General features: G+C 40.3%; 3 protein-coding genes across 4 annotated transcripts; 2 read left to right on the plus strand and 1 right to left on the minus strand.

Annotated features, from left to right (window-relative positions):
• The first annotated feature begins 1,583 nt into the window (after positions 1 to 1,583).
• sarm1 (sterile alpha and TIR motif containing 1) lies at positions 1,584 to 8,876 on the plus strand. The gene is made up of 8 exons (XM_079673708.1): positions 1,584 to 2,875; positions 3,430 to 4,048; positions 4,254 to 4,466; positions 4,560 to 4,651; positions 4,723 to 5,049; positions 5,232 to 5,421; positions 6,112 to 6,233; positions 6,433 to 8,876. Exons 1-8 carry the CDS (start codon positions 2,412 to 2,414, stop codon positions 6,542 to 6,544), a joined length of 2,139 nt encoding a protein of 712 aa, XP_079529834.1. The 5' UTR covers positions 1,584 to 2,411; the 3' UTR covers positions 6,545 to 8,876.
• On the minus strand, positions 7,483 to 12,409 carry slc46a1 (solute carrier family 46 member 1; the record flags this gene model as incomplete). Its single annotated transcript, XM_079673711.1, has 6 exons — positions 7,483 to 9,432; positions 9,580 to 9,736; positions 9,941 to 10,024; positions 10,518 to 10,996; positions 11,266 to 11,657; positions 12,098 to 12,409. 6 exons carry the CDS (start codon positions 12,407 to 12,409, stop codon positions 9,378 to 9,380), a joined length of 1,479 nt encoding a protein of 492 aa, XP_079529837.1. The 3' UTR covers positions 7,483 to 9,377.
• Positions 12,297 to 24,825, plus strand: LOC307034804 (solute carrier family 13 member 2-like). Of its 2 annotated transcripts, none has more exons than XM_079673710.1 (13): positions 12,297 to 12,436; positions 17,164 to 17,292; positions 17,388 to 17,524; positions 18,224 to 18,471; positions 18,572 to 18,598; positions 19,001 to 19,157; positions 19,438 to 19,560; positions 19,649 to 19,858; positions 20,143 to 20,237; positions 21,241 to 21,356; positions 21,453 to 21,614; positions 21,771 to 21,908; positions 22,209 to 24,825. In XM_079673710.1, the coding sequence occupies exons 2-13, from the start codon at positions 17,194 to 17,196 to the stop codon at positions 22,335 to 22,337; spliced, it is 1,641 nt and encodes a 546-aa protein (XP_079529836.1). In that variant the 5' UTR covers positions 12,297 to 12,436; positions 17,164 to 17,193; the 3' UTR covers positions 22,338 to 24,825. The 2 variants fall into 2 exon arrangements, with proteins under 2 accessions (XP_079529836.1, XP_079529835.1); XM_079673709.1 differs by lacking the exon at positions 12,297 to 12,436 and adding an exon at positions 15,651 to 15,806.
• The last annotated feature ends 135 nt before the right edge of the window (positions 24,826 to 24,960 follow it).

Genomic DNA, 24,960 nt, shown 5'->3' on the forward strand with positions numbered 1-24,960 from the left:
TATGGAATGGATACATCTCTCAACACCCATATGAAACAGAACTGTAAACAGATTTACTTTTTCTTTATGGATATTTTACAAATCACCCTTTTAAACTTTATTCTTTGTTTACTGTCATATATACCTGTTTTTCAACTATTATGATCATTTAAACGTGTGCCTCGGAAAAAATAATTGTTTACATTAATGGTGACCAAAACGTTTGAGACACTGAGATAACTTAGACTAAAGTTAACTATCTAAACACTCAGAGTCCATTAGTTCACTGAGCCTCTCAGTCTGACAGGAGAGGACTCTCCTCCACTTTGTTGTTGAATGTTGTTCTTTATATCCGTTAGCGTAGCTCGCTAGCACCTCTCGCGCTCTCGCTCTCGCTCTCTCTCTCTCTCTCTCTCTCTCTCTCTCTCTCTCTCTCTCTCTCTCTCTCTCTCTCTCTCGCTCTCTCTCTCTCTCTCGCTCGCGCACGCACAAAAAATGGCTCGTTCCACACACACACAGAGCCGTGCTTCAATGAAACACAGAGACCCACGTAATAGTACAGTATGATATTATTTTCGAATCAATAATTTTTACAAATTATGATTTTATTTTTTTTATAACCATTTTTCCTCCTGTTCTCTTGCGCCCCCCACTTCGGGAACCACTGGCTTATGGGAACAACATGAATGTGTGTTGTTTCATTACTTGCTTTCAGGAAAAGACTAAAGCTGAATGTAGAATGTAACTTGTATGCGGCCTCAGTGAAGACAGAGAGGGAAGCAAAGTACCTGCTGTGTCACCTAATAAAACTGTGTTGCGGTTACGAGCTAGTAAAAGCATTTTTACAGCAGTATGAAAGCGTGACAACAGACATCCTTGTCCTGTGTATGATTGAACTATAATTTGTATTGTGAAAGTAGCAGTTATATTTGCCTTAATGACATTTTACAATCACTGCAATCAGGGCCGCAGCCAGGGTTGCTATTTAAAACTTTCTACCCAGAAAAAACAAGGGCCGACATCAGAAACAAAGTCTCTGAATTGTTTTTATTCACTACGTTTTACTCCATATTCTGCTGGATTTATTTCTCAATGTTAAGGTCTAAATGGTACACTGCAATGAAAGGACATTTTTATTATAGAATCTATTAAAGATTAGTTTGTCAGCTGACTTCCCTCCACATGTTGCCTCCATGATTTCAATCATGAATCACAGTCCTCTGTCTGGTTTCAGAACAGTCAATTTTGTCTCAAGCAACCATGTGATTTTCTCCATGCTTTCATTTTATTTTGTCATATTTTTCCTAATAATTATTGTGATTACTTTTAAACAAGTTATTTTTAAAATTCCAAGTGGGCTAAACATGCATCCTTTTTTATTCATAACTCATGCGGCATTACAACTAATTAATTAATATCTGGATCCACTTAAAATTTCACAATTTCCAATCTAACAAGAAAATAATGGAACATTTACGTTTCACATGGCCAAAAGATATGGGTAAAGCTTGCATGGATTTCTTGATTGAGAGAATTATATTTATTACTTTTGTGGTACTGCACCTGTGTCATATTATCTCTTTATTTTTCCAATACATATATTTAACTGTGCCAGTGCTCCGTACGGCATTAATTTAGCCTTCAAGACATTTAGTGTGAGCTAATTGTCTTCTCGGAAATGTTGCAAAATACATTTTAGGAGTTTTTGAGCTGTGAATCAGAGGTTATTCTCCTGTTCCTCCAGCAGGGGGCCTGCGGTGTTTACATCCCTGAGCATAGAGAGCTCTGACCGATTGTGATGCAGGGACCAAAGAGGAGGGGGTACTTGTTTTCCTGTTCATCCCGGGAAGTATCCGGAGCCGGTGGGCGGTGCAGACCCCTGAAGATACAGATAGCCTGTGGATGCTGACCAGAGGATGCAATAGATGCAGACACTACAGAGTGTGAATATATTTTGTATTTCTGCAGGGAGACGAGCCGCTACAGTGCGTTAGAAAAGGAGGGAGAAAATCTGAACAGATCTTCTTTGTCTGCAAACACAGACAACAATAGTTTGTTTTATTTTCCAGGAAACAAGGAGGATTGGCTCTCCACTTTTTTTGTGAGGCGCAGAGGAGTTGCCTCTTTAAGACCCTTCGATTCTGTCAACGCTTTAAGTCGTTTTCTGGTCGGTGTGGAAAAAAGAGACAAAGAAGCACCTGACTATGAGAAAGCTTACTGTGACGGGCCCGAGATCTGCTGATCAGTGTTTACAGATTACTGCCAGGGATGACATCGACCAGAGAGAAGTGATGCAAATTGGTGAAAGCTGTCACTTTTGATTTACATCTAATATCAGGCCTTGGTTGGCGCATCTCTCCGAGGCATCAGATCTCTCACAGGCCTTTGTAAAAACATTTCATACACGGAAGCGGACGTGGTTCTGCGGGTAGATGCTCTTGTCTCTGACGCTCTTCCTGTGGAGGCTCTATCGACATTTCTCCATCATGTTCAGCTCAGAAAGACTCACAGTCCCGGAATATGTCAGCCGGCTGCAGAGAGGGAGGAGCGGCTCCGGATCCGAGCCAAAAGCAGTGTCTCCGGGCGTCAGAGCCGATGTCCAGCTGGTTCTGGATGGCGCCCTCCCCGCCCTGCGCTGCGCCATCCAGAGGCTCAAGTCCTCGCACGAGACCTCGGATTCAGATGAGACACGGAGGGCCATCGCCGAGCTCTTCCAGCTGGTGGAGGAGGCCTGGGTTTTGCCCACTGTAGGGCGTCAGGTGGCCGAGGACATCTGCAACAGGATCCGGCTGGATGGAGGCCTGGAGCTGCTGCTGCAGCTTCAGCAGAATCCTGCTCTGGAGATCACCTATGAGTCTGCAAAACTGCTGGAGCAGATACTGACTTCAGAGAACAGGTAAGCTACTTTTTCAACCTTCACAATATTATACAGCAGCTCTGCAATATGCAAATCTGTAATTACATTTTTGACGGGTTCAGTGTATGATGAGGTTATGTGTTGTGTGTGTTTTAGTACTTAATTGGACCATATGCAATCCGTTTGTGTAGCTACACTAGGGATTGATAAAATAACACAAACAATGTACAATCCTGCAATGCAATACAATAGTAGGCAATATGTTTATGCCAGCTGATTCAGCAAGGACATACTGTAACTATATATATATAACCAACGTTTATCAAAAATAGCAAGGCTGTTTTTATTGGCTTGTACATTTTAAAGGCAGTGTTAGTATTCTGTCTACTATTTGTATATCTATGTTGATTCTCGGGCAACAAAAAAGAGGTCACAGTTAGCATGACATCAAAACAATAATGGTAGCCCATCCTCACAGTTGAAAAGCAAACACCTGTTTGTTCAGGAGAATCTTAAATGTTTACATTTAACATCTTGATGTCTGATTGACTTACTCAACATTTGATATCAATATTATAAACTTCTGTTGACAGGGATTATGTAGCCCGTATGGGTCTGGGGGTCGTCCTCAACCTCACTCGACATCAGGAAGATGCACAGCTGGCTCGCAGTGTCTCGGGGATCCTGGAGCACATGTTCAAACACACTGAGGAGACGTCTGTCCACCTTATCTCTAACGGGGCCCTGGATGCCCTCCTCTTCTGGTGCCGCGGCACAGACCCCACAGTGCTGCGCCACTGTGCCGTGGCACTAGCAAACTGTGCCATGTACGGAGGCCACCGCTGCCAGAGGTGGATGATTGAGAAGCAGGCAGCTGAGTGGCTTTTTCCTCTGGCTTTTTCCAAAGAGGATGAAATCATTCGCTTCCACGCATGTCTGGCTGTGACTGTGTTAGCTGCAAACCGAGAAATTGAGAAAGAGGTGGTGAAATCTGGAACCCTGGAGCTGGTGGAGCCATTTATTGCATCTTTAGATCCGGACGACTTTGCCCGCAGTTTGTTGGACAGTTCAGACAACATGCAGGGCAGGACAGCAGCTGACCTGCAGCATTTTCTGCCATTACTGGATGGCACAAGACTGGAAGGAAAGTGCATTGCAGCCTTTTACCTTTGTGTGGAGGCCAGCATCAAGTCTCGTCAGGGCAATACTAAGGTACCATCACTGTCCACATGTAGCTCAAAATGTTATGTATAATTGTCTGGTAGCTTTGATGTGACTTAGTTTTACCTTGTCAATCAATCAATCAAAGTTTATTTATATAGCCCAATACTAATATATTTGTCTCAGTGCATTTTACAGTTTGTACAGAATATGAATACGACACCCTCTGTCCTTGGACCCTTGTGTTTATTTTAAGATATTTCAAGAGATTGGAGCAGTGCAGAGCCTAAAAAAAATGGTGATGTACTCCAGTAACGGTACAGCCTGTGGCCTCGCCAAGCGGGCACTGAGCGTGATGGGAGAGGAAGTGCCAAGACGCATCCTGTCATGTGTGCCCAACTGGAAAACCTGTGAAGTGCGGACCTGGCTGCAGCAGGTCGGCTTCAGTGCCTACTGTGACCGATTCCAGGTATGTTTTATTACTCAACAGAGAGATAATATAGGCATTAAGATCTACATATTATACACTATGTCAGACATTTCTAACATGTTTGCTGTACAGGAGCTCCAAGTAGATGGAGACCTCCTGCTGAACATCACAGACCAGGAGCTGTGCCATGATCTGGGCATGACTGCAGGCCTCAGTCGCAAAAGGCAAGTGCCACAAACCCTTCAACATGAGTCATGTAACAGTGGTCTGACAGCTGCTCTGTCTCATCCTGCAGGTTTTTGAGAGACCTGTGTGTGTTGAAGACGTATGCCAATTACTCCACATGTGACCCAAACAACATGGCTGACTGGTTAGTGGAGGTTGACCCTCGTTTCCGGCAGTACACCTACGGACTGGTCCAGTCAGGAGTGGATCGCAATAACTTCAAGAGCCTGACGGATCAGCAGCTCCAGAACGACTGCCACATAGACAACGGCGTCCACAGAGCCAAGATTCTCTCAGCTAACAACAAGCCCTTAAAACCGTGCCAAACTGATGCTCAGCCTGCAGGGCCCGACGTCTTCATCAGCTACCGTCGGACTACTGGCTCCCAGCTGGCAAGGTCAGGATTCTAACTCAAAACATTATGAATGAAAAATTACTTAAAAGATGGATGGGGATGTTTTTTTTTAAAGTTCATCTTATTGATTAGTTGTGTAATTGTTACAGCTCTAGTTAGATTAGACTTAGAGTAACGAGAGAAGGTACATGCAACAAAATGTAATTTCTAATTTTTGTCCCAAGCCTTCTGAAGGTGCACCTGCAGGTCCGAGGATACAGCGTCTTTATAGATGTGGAGAAGCTGGAGGCCGGAAAATTTGAGGACAAACTGATCCAGAGCGTACAGCGGGCGCGTAACTTCATTCTGGTCCTGTCCTCCAATGCACTCGACAAGTGCATGGGTGACACTGACATGAAGGATTGGGTGCACAAGGTTGGAAGTTTTCAATTTTTCTTTATTGTATAACATTTTGCTTAAAGTGGACCTATCATGCTATATTTGAATAATATAGTGTAGGACCATACCTATATAAGGCATATTTATACTTTTTATTTTTCAAAATACCAAACAGATCATGCATTTTAGCCATTCCTCATTTCGCTCAATTTAACACTGTCTTTGCATGGGCTGATTCTGTGAGAACAGCACCATCTACAGGCCTGGCATATGTACTACAGCGTCTCCAGCGCTTTCCAACGGCAATGTCCGTGGCTGTCTCCTCCTGATTGGTGGAGTTGGCCCAATAGCCGTAGCGCCACTTCTGTGACGTCATAGAAGTGTTCAAATCTGGATCAGTTTGTATCAGATCCGTTGCAGCCCCTTTTTAAGAGATTTGGGTATGGAGGAAAATAGAGGGTTGTGTTTTCAGACACTTGGTGAGTTCCCTGGAACACCGGGGACACATATTCATGTATAAAAGACGTACAAAAGTGCATTTTGCATGATAGGTCACCTTTAAAGCTTTCACACCCATGCACCTTAATCGTATTCTGGATTCATATTGATACTTTAGCTGCTTGGGAATTTTGTTTGTAATCCCTATCCCCCTCCCTGATTACATCTGTAGAACATTTGTGTTTTATAGTTTTTATAGACTCAAAGGAATGCTCATTAATCTTGCAGGAGATAGTCACCGCCTTGGCTGGGAAGAAGAACATAGTTCCTGTCACAGATAATTTCATGTGGCCTGACCCCATGTCTCTGCCCGAGGACATGAGGTCAATTCTCAATTTCAACGGCATCAAGTGAGTAACTGCTTGCTCTTAAAACTTAATTAAACCAAAACTTTAATGTACAAATATTTTGTTGGTTAGCACTGTGTAATTGGGCTTTTATTGTTGTTGTGATTCATGTAAAACATCCATTAGAGAACGTATCTGCTTTATATGCAGGGCTTAATTCTTCTTAAGGTTTTAATTGCTTGTTACCTTTGTCTTGACACAGATGGTCCCACGAATATCAGGAGGCCACGATCGAGAAGATCCTACGATTTCTGAAAGAACAGCAAAACCAAATCGACTGCAAGGATGCACCCGAAGGGCAGAAAAAGAAATAATCTGACATTTGAAGTTTGATTTCAGCTATAATGACTTTAAATTATGCCAAATTCAACATTGCCTACGGTGAAAAGGCCGGCAGCTTTCCCCTGCTCCAAATGCATGTGAAGTGAATCTGATTATGTTTATGCTCACACAAGACCCTGATATAAATTGACGCAGTATAATGCAAATAATAAATGAAAATCAAAAGGGGATTTCAGATTGTATATAATAAACTGTAAGCCTTTAATGATATACCCTCGTTCTGCTGTATATGTGTGATCAGGTACAGTATATGCCTTCTGTCTCTCAGGAAAATAACTGTGATAGATTAGCCGCTGTTGGCAACCCAGCAAAATCATCACTCGCAATCTTTGAAGAGGTTAATAATCACAAATCATGCCATCACTTTTTGTTTAACTCATACATTGGACATTCATATGACCAAAGCAGGTCTCTGACTTTACGGACATTTGTGCTTTTATGTTTGAGTTGTCATAGTTAAGAAACTTTATAGGAGATGTGGTCAATTGATGAGAGTTTCTATGGTGGGCTCAATATAAACCAGAGGCATGAAGTATTGTATAAAGCTACATGTTGTATAACTGCTTCCCTATTCTAACCAAATACAGGTTCAAGCAGTGTACAGGCAACAAGAAAAACCCAGTATTTAAGGATCTTTTCCTACTCTGTAGTCAACCTATACATACATGAGCTCACAGAAGTCAAATATGCACCGTTTACTTCTTGAATGTGAAAAAGATCCCATCTGTGTTACAGCGTGGCTTGTAGAGTGCTGATACAACATTAATCATGTAGTGCTGCTGACTTGAAGTTGAATTGATCACAGTGTTAAGTCTGAGAAGTAATGTGTCTGCTATGCTATTTTTATGTTATCCTTGTTTCCTCAGTGTAATAAACAGAATCAAATTAAATGAAAAAACCCAACAATATGTTTGAATGAAAATAGAATTTGGTCCGTTTATTTTAAACATGATGGAAGGGGTGTTGTAAAAACATAAACAACTGAAATCCTTTATTTGATCCTCACTTAATCATTGTGTGACATTTAAACAGAAACAGATTTAAAGGTAGGGTATGTAAGTTTGAGAAACCGGCTCGAGAGGATACACTTTTTGTTATATTCCATGGAATGCTCTTAGCAATGAATATCTTCAGTGCTTTGACAAAAAATCCATAAAAAAATGTCATCTGTGGAAGCCGTAGTACTGTAAAAAGCACAGTACTACGGCCCGGCTAAAATAACTGGATGGCCTACCTGCCTGTCAGCCTTCCATCTGTGCACAAACTTATCTCGTGCCCTCATTGGTCATATGTGTGTTGGAGGAGGGGCTCTATAAGGAAGTGGCAGATTTTCTCCTGTCGTGTATTTTCAAATTCTTGCGATCTCGAGCCGGTTTCTCAAACTTACATACCCTACCTTTAACCATATGATTACAAACTATCAAAACCATGATCAAGTTGTATGTCATAAATACATCTGTTGCAACTTATAATAAATAATGCACAATAGACAAAAAATAGGAAAAACATTTATCCTTTTATGGGTAAAGTTTTGTTGCCCCAACATTTGCATAATGGCTTTGAGAAAGTAATCTCATGTTGATCAATTCACAGTAGCTGGGTTAATACTTCACCTAACCTCTTTATCTTCCCTTCGAACATTTTAAATATGATTTGGCAGCTCTTGTTCCCTCTCTGTGCATAAGTCCTGACCCCGGTGTGCATGCTGGTGCTGGGCCTGTGCTCTGGGACTATCCTGTGTTGTTTGTGGTGGTGGGACTCTTCAGGGAGTGTACACTATGGAGCGAGGAGGGTCAAAGTGTAATCCGGTATTCCCCGGCATGCAGCTCCTATTTCACTGTCTCTGCTGTGGATTGCTCATAGTTTGGTTGCACCCTTGTTTGAAATGTTTTGGAGCAACTGAGGAGTTTGTGATTTTCCTCTTTTGGTTAGCACCTTAATGTTACGATTATTGTGTTATATCACGTTTCGTATGTCTTGTTTTAGGTGTTTTGCTGTTCTCCCTGTCATGTTTTCCTCTTGTATATTGTCTGGTCCTTCTTCCTGTGTTTTTCCCCTCTCGTTAGTTTCCCTGGTGTGTCTAATTGTCTGATTGTGTTCACCTGTCGCCCTTGTGTTTCTCCTCCCCTGCCCGGCTGTTTCTCGTCTTGTGATTACCCCTCCCTGTATTTAGTCTTGTCTCTTCCTGTGTTCAGTGTGGGTTCGTCTTTTGTTTGTGAATGAGTTCACCGGTGAGTGTTCTGTTTTTTGTCCAAGTTATTTTCTTTTTATCCTTGAAATAAAGGTTAATCAGAGTTATCTGCATTTGGGTCCTGCTTCTTTCACTCAACCGTAACACTTAAGCTGTTGTGTGTATTAATACATTCTAATTGAAATATAAGGCATTTTCATTGGCACACATTACACTGCATTTAAAATATATAGAATCACAAAATAAAATGTGCTACGAACCTTGTTCTGTTCACCATTTGTATAAATGTCATGTTGAAACATCAGAAGACTGGTTAGTTTTAAGGGCCAGCAGAGATTTAACAAATCCCCCTCTCCACTTTGTGGCGGTTTTAAAGTCATTTCAGCCAGGAGGTTGATTCTTCATCCTAAAGTCTTGATCCCTTTGGTGACACTAGTAAGAATTCTTCCATTGAGCCAGTTAAGAAACAGTCAGCTACCCTATCACTGTTGAGATTAAAGTCTCTCCCAGGACCACTGATGGACAGATGCATGTCAGAGCTGCTCACCTCATAGACTGACACCAAGACAAACGTTAGCTCTCTGACACGTTCCTGCCCTCTGCTTCTCCTCAGGTCAGGATGCTGTGGAGTCTCTGTTTTCTCTCCTCTGGTCCAAACATTGCAGGGTCCTACAAAAACACACATGGAAATGGTGAATGACTAATTTTGCAAAGTGGGAATTATTCTTTTGTCATATGCTTTTTGGTCACAATTGCTTTTATGACTACAATTCACTAATAGAAAAGCCAAAGAAAGTTCAATAAGGCAACACTCACCCGATTATGCCAGCAGGGATGAAGAGGATGATGGCAGCAAAAAGGAAGGGGAAGCCCTTCATGAAGTGCAGCGTGGCTGGGTACAGGGAGTTAAAAAGGCCACTGCCCACCAGGGAACACAAGCTCTCCACACAGGCAACAGAGGCAAACAGGGCGCCTGGGGAAAGTAAAAACACTATTGATGAATACAACAGTTCAAGTTAAACCAGACTGTAGAATAGCAATTTGGTGCAATTACAAAAAGGAGAACAAAACAATAGACTTCAAAACAATCGTCACATCTTGAAATCGTTGCAGTTTGCCTTGTTAAATCCACCTGTTTAAAAACACAAGTATGATTTATGCATGTTTAGTGACTGACCTTGTTCTGATTGGCCGACCAACTTGGACAGCTTTGACCTGAGCACAGGCGTCGCAGCCATGAACAGGAAACACAGACCGTAACCTGGTGACAGAAACACATTTGAACTTTGATGCACAATAAAGGCCTCCAACAGTGTCAGCTAAAAAGTTATACTGTCCAATGTGAAATGGGGACAACACATTGATTGATAATGTTTTAAATGATGTTCCATCATTTTTATGTATGTATCCTTCCTGTATGTTCTTATTCTGTCATAAATGGCGGTACAGTATTGTGCAACCATTTTACTATCCTTGAGATCCACATTACATTGCATGGGTAAACTTTTATAGATGATGTTCATTATTCATGCAATCTACTACATGCTACACTCTGATACTGAATCTACTATTTTTCTGTGATGGATAATCCTAAAATAGATTTGTATTCCTCGACATCATGCCTTCATGCCATGTTAAAGGATAAATATGTTTGATAAATACTAATTTCTTTGCTTCATTTCATTCAAGAATAGAAAATATTTTAGATAGAAAAACAAGAACAAAATCGTCCCCCCCACTTCAGATTCTCTCACCTGTGAACATGAGCTGTGTGGTGTCAGCGACAGAGAACACCACCAGCCCGATGACGTTGGAGGCCAGACCCACGAGAGCCACCCAGGAGTCTTCCAGGCAGCGCTGCATGATCTTCAGCCCCAGCAGACTGCTGAGGTAGGCCAGGTTCTGAGCTGCTGATCCGTAGCCAATGAGGGCCGACCCCCAGCAGAGCGGGGAGCTCAGCTCAAACAACACGTATAACTCCCTGCTGCCGAAGTGTACGGTCACCACCAGAAAGAAACACAGCATGTAAAGCCATAGCTTGCATCTGTGAAATGTCCCGCCGGCGTCACTGGTACTGCCTCCTGTTGAGAAGAGGTGCCAGATAGCTTTATAGTGGTGGGAAGTGAGGAGCTTGGCACTGGGGTCAGGCACGACCGACTCACGGACGAACAGGTAAGCGTACAGAGCCGAGGCCAAGTTTGTGGCCAGGGCGAGCCAGAAGGGATTGATGTACCTAAAAACAGAGGTACAAATATAAGGGAAATGAATGTCAATCTAAATAGATTTGATTTTGAAAGAAAGTCAATTGTTGTGAATGATACTTCTTTGTATACTGTGACAATTGAAAAATAAAATTTCCCAATTATCCTTGCCACAAATATTGCGATGATTATTACTATAATGGAAACTCACCATGATAAACCTATTGATTTTTGATTGTGCATTTTTATCTGCAATCAATCCTAGATGGTCCAATCATTAGTAACAACACAGATTTCTTACCCCTGTGCCCGCCGCCACTGCCCTCCGATGATGCTGGCTAGCATCCCTGAAAGGCCCAGACAAGCCTCCAAGATTGCCACCCTGATGGTGCGGGACTTTCTGTCGCTGGTATCAGCCACATATGCAAAGCAGCCTGCCAGGATGGCATTGAAATCCCCGGAAAGGCCGCTTAGCAGCCTGCCAACTAGAAAGTAGCCCACTGGCAGCTTCAGGTACATCACCACCAGGTAAACCACCGCTTGGAGGGCCAGGCCAATGTTTGGGAGGATGAGGACGGGTCTTCGACCAGCGAGGTCGCTCCATGAGCCCAGCAGAGGCACCACAAACAGGCCTACAGAAAATCCCCCAAGACTGATGTACAGGTTCCAGTGGGCAGTCAAGATTTCCACCTCCTGCAGAAAAAGAAAAATGGGACCTGGTTAACTACACTCATCAGCAAACAAAGGGGAATCATGTTACTGTTTGTAACCCATAATCCCATTTCCTTTGCATTCTAATTGTATTGTGTTCTTAATTACAACACATCATTAGGGTTCTAGTAAATAGCACGTTTATTACTGCCTATTTACATTCTTATTTTGACCATTAAGTGTGACCAAGTAACTCCTGTGCTGGGATTACATAGGAAAATAGCATTTGCCCACACTTCCTTTAAATAAATCAATAAAGTGAATGTTATAGTTATTCCCTAATGTAAACCTCAGTCCATGTCACGATTTGATGTACTGCCACTGCCATTAAAGACCATTTTTAATGAGTCTTTTACATTTTTTAATATGAGTAACGGTTAAAAGACGTTAACTACCGCTGAGTAACCGTTTAAAGACATTACCGTTTGCAGCGGGTCGGGGGGCACGGAACCGTTGCTGCACCCCGACCTCTTGGAGCCGTTGTAACCGAGGTCCTCGCTGATGCGGTCCCACAGGTACTGAGTGGACAGAGGCACCTGCAAGGCCAGAGAAAACATGGAGAGGAACAGCACCGGCTCCACAGACACCGGGCATGTAACCCTAAACGGTGGTCGTATGAAGCCGGTGCTCGCTACTTCGGCGTCATGTTTGTGGTCCCCAGAGTCGTGTGTCTCCTCGTCCCTGGCGGTAAGAACGTCCCCGGGAAGAATCGCTGCGGTGTCCGGCTCGTCCATGTCCAGGCAGCGTAAACATTAACCGTGGTAACTTTACTCACTGTATATTGAGATTGCCTGAACACAAGCGAAACATTGAGTAGCCCTTTTCTTTAAGCTAGCTCCGTAAATAACTAGCCTTTCCTGCTAATGCTAGTTTGTTTATGCTGCTGGTTTCTGATATAAAACTAGTGGGAAGGAAACGTAGCTACCAGCTCAGCAAAATAAAGGATTCCGTGCTGAGGCCATAGACTGGGCTGAGGCTCATTGAAGGCTTCAGCTCAGCACCCCCGTCTGGACAACGAGGGGGACTATACTGCTTTGCTGTCAGTGGTATAAAGTAACTAATAGTAGATTATTTACTCAAGTACTGTACGTAAGTACCACTTTTGAAGGACTTCTACTTTACTTGAGTGTTTCTAATACTATGTACTACAATCCAGAGGTATATTGTGTACTTTTATACCTTTAATGACTTTTCAGATTCGGATTAATTTAATTATATTTAATAAACACTTAAATAAGACTTTAGTTACACTTGGAGTAAATCGACAAGTTACCCTTCAGCATACAAAGGAATTTGCTGCACCTTCATCAGCTTTGCATCAATAATTATGATCAGAGCATATAATATTATTCTCAAATGGGCAAATCTGCAAAACAAGTTCTTATACTTTACATACTTTAAGTATATTTTTATGCCATTACTTTTGTACCTGTACTTAAATAATATTTTGAATGCAGCACTTGCAGGGTATTCCACTTTAAGCCTCAAGATAAACATTTAAAGCTGTACCTCACTTTAAAGTAATCACTATGATGTTTAATGGCCATAAACAAATTAAAAACGCTTTCTTAACATAACGCCACTGTCATTTTTTTACGTAAAAACGGAAGGCTAGGGTGGTGTTCTTTTTTTTCACAGTCTGTGACATGTCATTGATTAGGAACAGGGATAAAGCACTTTTATTTTGTTGTGCAAATGGCATGTATTTGCCCCTCTGGGAAAACGTATCTCAATCTGGTGGAAAATAGAAAATGTAGAAGCCAGCCCTAGGTTTAAGCCTGTTATGCCATTCGTCCAGGGTATAACTAATAAAACTAATAAAATGCTCTTTCAAAGCGTACTTATAGTCGAAGTAGTAGTGTGATTGAAATGTCTAGATATGTGTGAAATCCTCTGTTTTTAACAATTTGCAGTTAAACAGCTAGTATCTTGCAAAAAGTTTAAATTTTTTTATAGATTTAATGATTAATATATCTTATTATTTTTCTGTCTTTGCAAATAATAATTATACTGTACCAACCCTAACACACCCTTCTCCTCTGTTCAAAGAAGCATAACTTTGTTGTTCTTGGCCTGAGTTTAGTTTAGTTTGGCTGGATACATAATCTGCATGATACATAATCTGCATGATATATGAATATGAAATATTTTCTTGTGCAGTAACTTTCACCAATCTTTAATATAACTTCTTAGGGTTTCAACGGTTTCAACAAGTAATTAAACATTGATCATCACACCATTTTGCAAACCTATTTAACCTTTAAAACACACACACACACACACACACACACACACACACACACACACACACACACACACACACACACACACACACACACACACACACACACACACACACACACACACACACACACACACACACACACACACACACACACACACACACACACACACACACACACACACGGTAGGAGGATCTGGTTTACATTTCAGCCTCTGTGCCAGGTTTTTCTTTGGAATTACAACACTGTTTTGGAAGTTATCCGACACAACCTGTTTACAAGGCCATAGACCCTGTTATCTAGCCAGTGTGACTTTGTTTTTCCAGATTGCCCTTTAGAACAGACGTATCACTTTATTAGTTACAAAAAGGCACATTCAGTAGTAGTTATGATTTCCTCTTTTTGTTTATTTTTGGGCTAAACATCGTAACAACGTAATATGGATATTTTGCCACTAGAGGTCTTTGTTCCTAACTATTACAAAAGACTGCTTTTTTTCGTGCCATTAGTTATTATGGGATTGTAAGGGTTTGTCATTGCTGTCAGCAAAACAACGTTTTACATGAAGCCCAACTATCCTCCTATCTAAAATAAACTGTACTACATGATTAAATCAACTTAAAACACTGAATTCAATTAAATAGGTAATCTATGTTTTTTCTGATGCGGCTTACGTTTGTTCAGCCTGTTTATGTGATACCTCAAGATCCACATTTGTTATGACATAAGTCCTTCGTCAAGTTAAAATTGAATTAAACCAATACCAGCTTCTGGCAGACAACCACAGGGCTGACACATGCGCCAAAGAGTATAATATAATCATCAGCTTTATTAACCCTGCGGGGAAATTCAGTTAATCTCTGGTGTTATTTTGTAATTACACACAGGCCTGAAATACACACAGGCCTGAAATACACACACACACACACACACACACACACACACACACACACACACACACACACACACACACACACACACACACACACACACACACACACACACACACACACACACACACACACACACACACACGCACACACACATACACACACACACACACACACACACACACACACACACACACACACACACACACACACACACACACACACACACACACACACACACTCTTATGTTTTATGGAGAGGTGGCAGAGTAACACCTGGACAGTGGCCAGGTGGGGAACTGTCACGTTTCGAGCTACCAGTCAACATTCTGTAATTTTGGTCCGCTCTGGACTTTCAGTTCCCAATCCAGGTTCCTAAATACTTAGCTACTGCCGTCCATTAAAGGAAAGGCCTTTTCCTTCACTAAAATCATGGATTTCTCTTTGTTGCAGTTGTTGGAATCTAAACTAAATTCAATTAGTGTGAAATAGTGTCAGTGTAAGCCTACTACATGTCAAAATCTAGTTTTTTTCATTATACACATTTATTGTTTTTATAATAATGCATGCAATTTACAAACTATATAAGTTACAGTAAGACGATCACAAAAATAGCATGCCAAAAACACATACCACAAAACACTAATCACGTATTAAAAGCAGTGGTGAAAAGGTTAATTTTTCTCCTGGTCATTACCAAATCTAGAATCTTAGCTACCCCCTTTTTCCCACAGGGAAACACTCCCTCTACATGCAGACCACTAAAGTTAATTTTTAATCTTTTTCAGTGTGACGTACTATATATTCTGATATATATATACTGTGCCTGTACGTTCTAGTACGGTGTTTTTTTTTTCTTCTCTTTCTACGTTGGATGTCCATCGCACCTTGTGGCTCATGGCTGGGATTCTCACATGCCTGTGGAAGTATAGGAATTACATTGTGATAGTCCTTACACCTCTTTTACTTCTTCCTCTGCCCCTGATCAGCCCAACCTCGGTAAGAAAATGAACATGTATATTTGTATTTTTATATTGTAGGACATATCTACAGACATATTTAAGAATGAGGACCTGACCATTAGGGGTGGCTTGTTTACTTGCATTACTCCAAAGTTCTAATATACCCATTTGTTTGTAGAGCACAAACTTCTTCTAAAACCCCTTTAACCACCCTCACTTAGGAATTATTCAGTTGGAAACTTTACATTTATTGCAACTATACTGATATTGTAATTGCTGTGATTCAATATATTGGAGGAATGCAATCAACATTTTTTTTTGTTAAAGTCTAGAATAGCCTACATCTTGTTGGACCTGACATCTCTGCAGCAACAAAATACTTAATACAGAATATTATTTTGACTTTAACGAATATTGCTGCAATTGCATACTGTATTAGATTCACCTTAGACCTATTGCGTATACAAAATAATCCTGATTTGACGGTCTGTCCTTTATTCAACAAAACACAGCCACAGGTCAAACATCAAAGAACAGATCTGATGACAGGACTAATCATGTATATTATCAGGTGTCCTGATAGTAAAAACACTTTTGAACTACCACTATCTTGGCTTTGGCACTCAAACCCAGGAACAGCTAAAGCCTTTCTTCCTGTAACAGGTCTCAGAGTGTTGAAGCGGTTTCATCGTTATGCTAAACCAGTGTTACGACCCCCTCCACTCCACTAGGGGTCTCTGCCTCTGGACATTTGTTTCTTTACAAGTCTTACTTCAATAAGACGACTCCATCAAAGACCCTCTGCACTATGTGATCATTTACTATGATGAATGAAAAAGTGGGGAAATAATCAAGATTTATGTTCCCTTTTCTTCTTTGTGTTCAGCTGTTGTAAAAAGCAACCCAATAAAACACAGGGAACTGTCATTAAATGTAAGAGTTTATGTTTTTTCCTTATTGTTTGACCTTTGTCATCTTAATCAAGCAGCAGTTGTTTTAAGATATAAGTTCCAGACATATTCAAGGTAAACGCAGGAAGTTATTATGACTAAGAAATTGATCATGTCATTTCTATTTGAGTGGCTGCAAATGTTTTAACTGCAACATTTCAACAGCAAGGAAACAAAACAAAAGTATTTTCTAGAGGATTAACTCAAGATAGTTTCAAAAGTTATTGGGTAATGGTTAACTATGCTAACTGAACTATATTATGTAAGCCAAGGTTGAGCAGTTTATGGTGGGTTTGTACTTGCTAACAGGCATATTAAGGTTATCTCACTTGTACACATGTGTCAAGTGCATCACAGCATTTATGTAGATAATATGTAACATATAGTATACGCATACTGTGTATTAACACTTTTAAGCATCACAGTCATTGTCTGTCATTACAGGAGGCAAAATGTGGTTATGTAATTATCCTCATGGCGCTGTACTGGTGCACGGAGTGTATCCCTCTGGCTGTGACCGCCCTGCTGCCCGTCATCCTCTTTCCCATGATGGGCGTCATGGAATCAAACGAGGTATCTCCATTCTCTACAGCAATCACACATTCTAATAAACCATTTCTTGTTGGAATGGGTTGACATGGATTTGTGTTTTTTCCTCTGTTATCCAGGTTTGTATCCAGTATCTGAAAGACTCCAACATGCTCTTTATTGGTGGGCTGCTGGTGGCCATTGCTGTTGAGCATTGGAACCTGCACCGGAGAATCGCCCTTCAAGTGCTGCTTATTGTGGGGGTGAAGCCATCTCTGTAAGCAACGTATAGTTTTTCATACCTGCACATTTCAATTGCACTGCAGCTACAATACAAACTATGTGGACAATTAAATGATGATCTGAAACTCACATCAGTCTGCAATTGATTCGCTTAGTATTGTTTTTTTTTTATTTCTTTACCTTTTTTTTCCTTGACTTAATTGTAAATGATGGAAATCCTATAATTTACAAGCTTGTTTAAAGGTTAAGAATGGAAGAGGTATCTCTGTTAGTGTTGTTGTTGTTTTGAGCAACGTCACACCTCCCTGACCTCAAGTCCATCCCACACCTTCGGGATTAACTGATTAACTGTGAGCTGTATTTTATTGTGCTAAATCTGTGGCCAGGTACCTACTATTTCACTATCTTTTTTTTAATTTTAATTTACTTGCACTATTTTTTCTGTGTATCTGTTTCCTTGTGTTGCACTGTTGGTGGAGCCTGTGACCTAAGATTTTCATCAACATAACTACACTGTAGCTATGTACTAATGACTAATAAAATCCCTAATAAAATCATTGAACCTTATCTTGTGGAAAGTTTTCACAGAGTAGTGGAGGGGGTTGAAAAGGTTGTGTTTGAGAGGGTTCATATTCTTTTGGCATTATCAATACATTTCTTTGCTTTTTCTCTAAGGTTTTTTTTTTTCAAACTTCAACTTTCCATCTAATCATTTGTTTTGCATCCTCTACAGTCTGATGATCGGTTTCATGGGCACCACAGCCTTCCTATCCATGTGGATCAGTAACACGGCCTCCACAGCCATGATGCTGCCCATAGCCAACGCTGTGCTGCAGCAGCTGTGTGACACAGAGGCCAACGCTGAAGAGAGGGAGTTTAACATGTCCGCTGCAAACAATGGTCTGGATAACCAGGCATTTGAGATGGGTGATGCCAAAATGAGCAAAGAACTCCAATCAAAGGAAAACACCATCAATTTGGGTGTGTGGCAGTGTCCATATATTTTGTACTATAGCCTACTATTTCTTAACTCTTTGGTTGTTATTGTTTTTGATGTTTTTGTTCTTATGGTGTTTTGCAGATGCAGATAAAGATAGCATAATATCAAGTATGTTTTTTACCTTTTGTCTTTTAAGTAATAGTCTAGCTTAAAATAGTAAAAGGAAAAATCAAAGAAAACAAAGATCAGAAATAAAAGTGCCAAAGTACAGGTCAAATGTATTCTGACTGTGATTAGCATGAGGTAAAAATACAAATCTTAAAAAAAAGTGTTGGCCCTGTTTTAACATGAACATTTTCAAGCAGTTTGGTTAAGTCACCCAAGATCTCAGCAAAACGAGTCTTGGTAAAGATATGTGTCCAACTAAACATTCAAAGAACAATTGAAATACAATAGCAACTTTCTCCTCACTGCATTAAACAATTACAGAAACTGGTAAAGCAAGGAAGCCCAGAACAGAAAATGACATTCAATATGCAACAGATAAGATGTATTTTTTTAATGGTGAAGGTCTAGAGGCCCAGCAGCGCAGACTGAAGACTGAGCAGAAGTATACGAAGCTGACGAAAGGCATGAGTCTGAGTGTTTGTTACGCTGCCAGCATCGGTGGGACGGCCACCCTCACCGGAACAACACCCAACGTCATTATGAAAGGCCAGATTGATGAGTACGTCCTGCACATACACAAATACCCACACAACTCGCACATACTGTATAGGGCTGCACAATATTGGAAGAAACTGACATAGCGATATTTTGATTGCACAATATATATATACTTAACAAAGCAGTTGAACAAAAAACTGGAATTTACACAAGATGATGATCAAGTACCTTTTTGTCATCCTTTCTGTAGCTGAAATATTTACTATCTACTTGCAACCAACTTCCAGGTTTTAAGGTTGTGCTGTTTTCTGATTTTAATGTTTTCTTTCGATAATCAACAGACTCTTTCCAGATAATGGAGGCGTAATCAACTTTGCAAGCTGGTTCGGCTTCTCCTTCCCCAACATGGTGCTAATGCTCGCCTTGTCTTGGTTGTGGCTGCAGTTTATGTTCCTAGGCTTCAAGTAAGTTTCATGTAATGTACCTAATCTCTGTCCGATATTTCCTGATTGAAACCATATAAGCAGTGCTTTTCACGTTGTGTTATTGCAGCCTTAAAAGCACATTTGGATGTGGCACCAAGAAAGAAGGAGACAGGGAGGCGTTCCAGGTAATCAAAGATGAGTACAAAAAGTTGGGCAGGATGAACTTCGCTGAGGGTTGTGTGCTGACCATCTTCACGTTGCTGGTTGTTCTGTGGTTTACCAGGGAACCTGGGTTCATACCCGGCTGGGCCACTGTGCTCTTCAACAAAGAAAAAACGTGAGTAAGAAAAACTGTTTGTCACATGGCTTTTTATAAGAAAGTGAAGAGGTGAGGAGTTAACCAGGGATGGCCCAGTGTTGGAGAAGGAAATAAGGAAGGGAACATGATTAAATATAAATCACTGCCTGGACATAGATGGTTCTTATTGATACTGTCTCATTAACTTTAAATGATACTGCCTTTTTTATCTTTGATCTTGACGCTAGCCACAAAATAGTAGCTTAAGTATTTTTGTGTCGGTACTACATAACACAGATATTTAAATACGTGTTTCTCATCAGGTACGTCACAGACGGCACCGTGGCCATTTTAATGTCAGCACTCTTCTTCTGCATCCCATCTAAACTGCCAAGATGCTGCGGGAGGTCAGAGGATGGTAAGTCAGCCGGCATGTTTTCCACATGTCTTAATGTCTTATTTTAGAAAGGTGAATAAACATGTTGACCACAGACCTTTTTGAGGATTACATGTTGAGCAATGACATGAAAGGATTTTCTTCTCTTAAAACAAAAATGTTAAGTAGTAAACTTCTATTTTCATGTTTATGCTTTCTTTTTGTTGAGCAATGTTAATACAATTGGGATTTTTTTTTAAGAGGATAAGATGTTAAGACAAGACGGCAGGTACCTGATATTTGTGGTTCTTTCTGTGCAGGTCCATACAGCACAATGAAGAGTTAATTCACTATTGCATAACATTCAATAATATGCAGTTCTATAAGCATGTCTGTCTTTTCTCTCTGTGTACTACAACAAAGACACCGTCAATGTCTTTTATTGCCTGTGAAAACTCATCTCGCTGATTCAGCGTTTTATAATAAACGTTATCCCATCTGCTTCCTGAGTTGTAGCCTGATAGCCCCGAGGTCAAGCCTGTGCAACAGTACATGCTGTGCTGTTACTTAGAAAAATGACTTTTCTATCAATTAATCAATTTTTTCTCCCGTTGTAACTTAAGTTAAGCGTGTCCTGCTCCTGCCTATAGGCAACTAGTGCTTTTCTTTTACCTGTCATAAAGAGGAAAAACAGTGTTTTGTACACAGAAGAGTGTAAGAGTGTGTTAATGATTGTGTCAGACTTTGAGGTGCCAAAGTCCACTTTGGAAAAGAGAAAAACTGCTTAGAAGAAGGAATCCAACATCACATTACAACACCACATTTGTATTATATTTGAATGGCTTACCTTTTTATAAGATTTGATTTGTATCTTTACAGAACTCCTTTATGGTCACTTCATCTTATCAGTGGGCAATACAACCTTGGCTTTTCTATAGTTGGATTAGATTTGTACTTATTTATGACTGCCCTAACCAATAACTGAAATGATACTGTCAGCTTTAAAGATGTACTTCCTTGTCTCCTTGTCTCCTTGTCCTTACAGGGGCCTCTTCTGAAGCCCCTGTAGCTCTGCTTAATTGGGACATTGTCCATGAAAAGATGCCTTGGAACATTCTTTTGCTTCTGGGAGGAGGTTTTGCCTTGGCACATGGAAGTGAGGTAATGTATTTGATCATCAAGTTCACAACTTTCTGAAAGATAATGCATTTTACAATTGTTCGGACGCTCATATGTGTATTCCCAAATTGCACAAAGAAATCTGGACTTTCTTTGTGGCTTGGAGAAAGTCTCATACCGCTGCAGAGCATCCCTCCTTTTGCCATCTCCTTCCTGCTGTGCTTGCTGGTGGCCATGTTTACTGAATGTTCCAGCAACACTGCCACCACCACTCTGTTCCTGCCAATACTGGCCTCAATGGTAAGACAGAACATAACACTGCGTATTTAATCGTATTGGTTGACATTAGGAGACATTCACAAACATTAAGTTCAGCATCCCCAAGCTTAAAAACTAAACGTTTTTCACTTGCCTATTTGGAATGTGTGAATGTCTTTTTTAAATGTTTGAATCCAGGCCACCGCCATCAAGATACACCCACTGTACGTCATGTTCCCCTGCACCATCTCTGCCTCGCTGGCTTTCATGCTGCCCGTAGCCACTCCACCCAACGCCATCGCCTTCTCCTACGGCAACCTCAAAGTCCTAGACATGGTAAGATATTTTGGGAAAGATAGAGACTCTTTAAGTGAGCGTATTGACATGCATACAGTAGTTTGGATAAAGGCTCATTTCTAGTTTTTGGGGCAGCAGCTTATATAAATCCTTATATCTGATCATTATTATCTATTTGTATACAGACAATAACCTGCATATTACCATGGATACTAGGCTCAGGGAGACAAATTGGTATTAATACCTACTCTGATAGTTTTTTGTCAAAACACTGTTTTGCCTTGAACCAGATCGAAAATATACGTTTATTTTCATTGTTTTACTTTTTCGTTTTTCCAGGCCAAAGCTGGATTCATTCTGAACATTCTTGGAGTCATAACCATCAACATTGCCATTAACACGTGGGGGGTGGCCATGTTCAATCTTAATGAATTTCCCAGTTGGGCCAATGTCACCAAAACTCCTTGAAAGTGAACTCAGGAAAATGGAAACGGGGGAAAAACTGGTGGATATGAACAATGTCTGAGTATTAGGATTTCACCACTGGAAGATTTGGCAGGCAAGTGTATGGTCTACGTGGTACTTTTATTGAATGCTCCAGTATACTCGGGCCAATGCAGTTTGATGTTGAGGGGTTCTTCAGACTTATATCTTCCCTCATATTGTAAGGCTCTTCCGAAACCAACATGTTTACAAGAAACATTAAAGTACCTTCTTTTGAGTTAATGGCATCTCGATTAATACTCTCATGGACTGTCATTCAAGCATATTTTGACCTGGCAGACCTGATATTTAAAAAGTGTTAATGGAAGCAAATGCCAGTTTTGTTTGCCGCGAGAAGTGCCATATGCTGTGTTTTCTTTGTATCTGTAATTAGCAGCGTCAGACTAACCTAAAATACAACTATTAAACAAAATTGTAAACAACATAACGAATTTGCATACTTAAATATCACTGTGTACTACTTATGACTATTTTTGCCTTATGGCTGTTGTGCCATGTCTGTCTGAGTTTTGAGAGAACTGTAACTATCTATAATTTCTCAGTTGGTTTCTTAGAGAAAACTATAATCATCGTATTCCATTTAGTCAGTCGAACTTATCAATGTTGTCTTAAACAACAGAATATTCAGATTCCAATAAAACCAGTCGGAGCACTAGATGCTGCCGTTTTTAAGACTGATGCATTTATTGATGGGATAAATCTCATTACCATCCATAAGATTAGAGACACTGGGTACTTTATTGATGTAAAGAGAGCCAGAGGACAGAAAGCTTAATCCCTTCAAAGGGTCAATGTTGGAGAAATACAAAAGGATTGAAGTTAAGAGAAATCAATTATAGGAAACTGATTAAAAACATTTCATTGAAATTGTTGGCCGGGGTCCACATATCTGCTGTATGTGGAGAGCACAAAGGATTTCAAAATGCTATAACTACAGTATACAGAGGTCAAAGGAGTAAGCAATCATGAAATACAATTTTTTTTAGTTTAATCTCGCAACCATTATTTTGGTCCTGACTGAAAGACGACATAATTCAAAGGGAAACTATCAGTCTATTTGAACTGGTTCTCGCACTAATGGAAGGTGCTTGTGATCGGAGGTAAGACAACATCTTTATGTCATGATATCTTTGTATTGTCTTATTTTAATCACTTTTGGTCTCTGTCCAAGTTTGTGATTTGTGAGTTTAAATAGACGAAGGCTGTATAATGCTGCAGTACATTCTCTCTGCTGGTAGTTCAGGTGTTTCATTAATAATTGGTATTTGGTTACTGAGAATGTGCAATAGGTGTTTTTAGTGAGACGATGCATACAAATCTGCAGTTATCATACTCTGGAAATCTTTACCACCTGACTGTACTGGGCATCTCTGAACATGTTTTTTAATAAAGAACCTGAATCTGTAATGAAATGGTAATTGTGAATATATAATACTGAGAACATCCATTTGGGGAGACAGCTGCACATTTTATTATGAAGTATTCCCGGGCCAGGCAAGGTAATTGCTGAATTCATATACCCTTACCCTGAAGCCAAAATGTGAAGTATTCAGTGATAAATCTCGTTGCCTTAGGAACTCTGCATGGTTTCCTCTCTGTTTTTAGAAGACACTAATAAATCAGTATTTTTGATTGCATAAAAAAAAGAATTTTCCAGTTCTTTAACATCTTTTGATTAACAAATATTTTGTTGGAAATGTGTATTCTATTGGTTATAAAACTAATAAAAGCAATTGAAATGGATCATGTTGCTACATGCTTAAAAGTGGTGTGACCCCCCCCCCCCCTCCTTTCTGCTACAGTTTGCTGTCAAAAAACGCTGTAAGTTGACAATATAGTATAAAACATACACCTGCAATTTAGTGTAATTTAATTACATTTTGAGTTACTGAATGATTTTACATTTTAAGGACCTAAGATCTGAAAAGCTCCAAATATAACACTTGGAGAAAAAAAAGTTAGTCTTTGGGTTAATTGGCCAACTCTCGTTGACATGCGTTGTGCAACCTGGGACAAGCGGGTCGCAAACTTAATTTTACAGGGTCACAGATCAAGATATATAAGAATAATAATACACTTTACAAAGGGAGACTCATTCTGTTGTTTTTATACAGTTGCAGTTAAAATAAACACATGCAAAAAGGATCTGTACACAGTAGGTTCCAAAATACACACGTGCAACCATGCATACAATAACTGGCAGGGTGTCAGAGGAGAGGAGCTGCCCTTTATTAGGTCCATGCATATGATCAAAGGTTTTTTTATGATAATTGTTCACTCTTTTTGTTGTTGTTGTTGTTGTTGTTGTTGTCTATCACAGCCTGGGATGCCCTGCAGCAGCTTAGGTGACCTATAATGTCCCCCTTCCCACTTGTCAATTATATTCACTTTATTGTTGACACAGGAATGCTAGTTTAGTATGTTAACAGTCAAATAAAAACAGTAAAAAACAGCCTGTTTTCACCATCGTTATTACAACAACATTACAATATTTGTGTGAGTACCAGCATGACCAATTTCTCCAATGGCAGTTACCTGTCACCAGGCTGTGATTAAGTTACAGTGATTCATTACAACTCTGATTAAT

The sequence above is a fragment of the Notothenia rossii genome (assembly GCF_949606895.1).
Source record: "Notothenia rossii genome assembly, chromosome: 4".
Classification (NCBI taxonomy): Eukaryota; Metazoa; Chordata; class Actinopteri; order Perciformes; family Nototheniidae; genus Notothenia; species Notothenia rossii.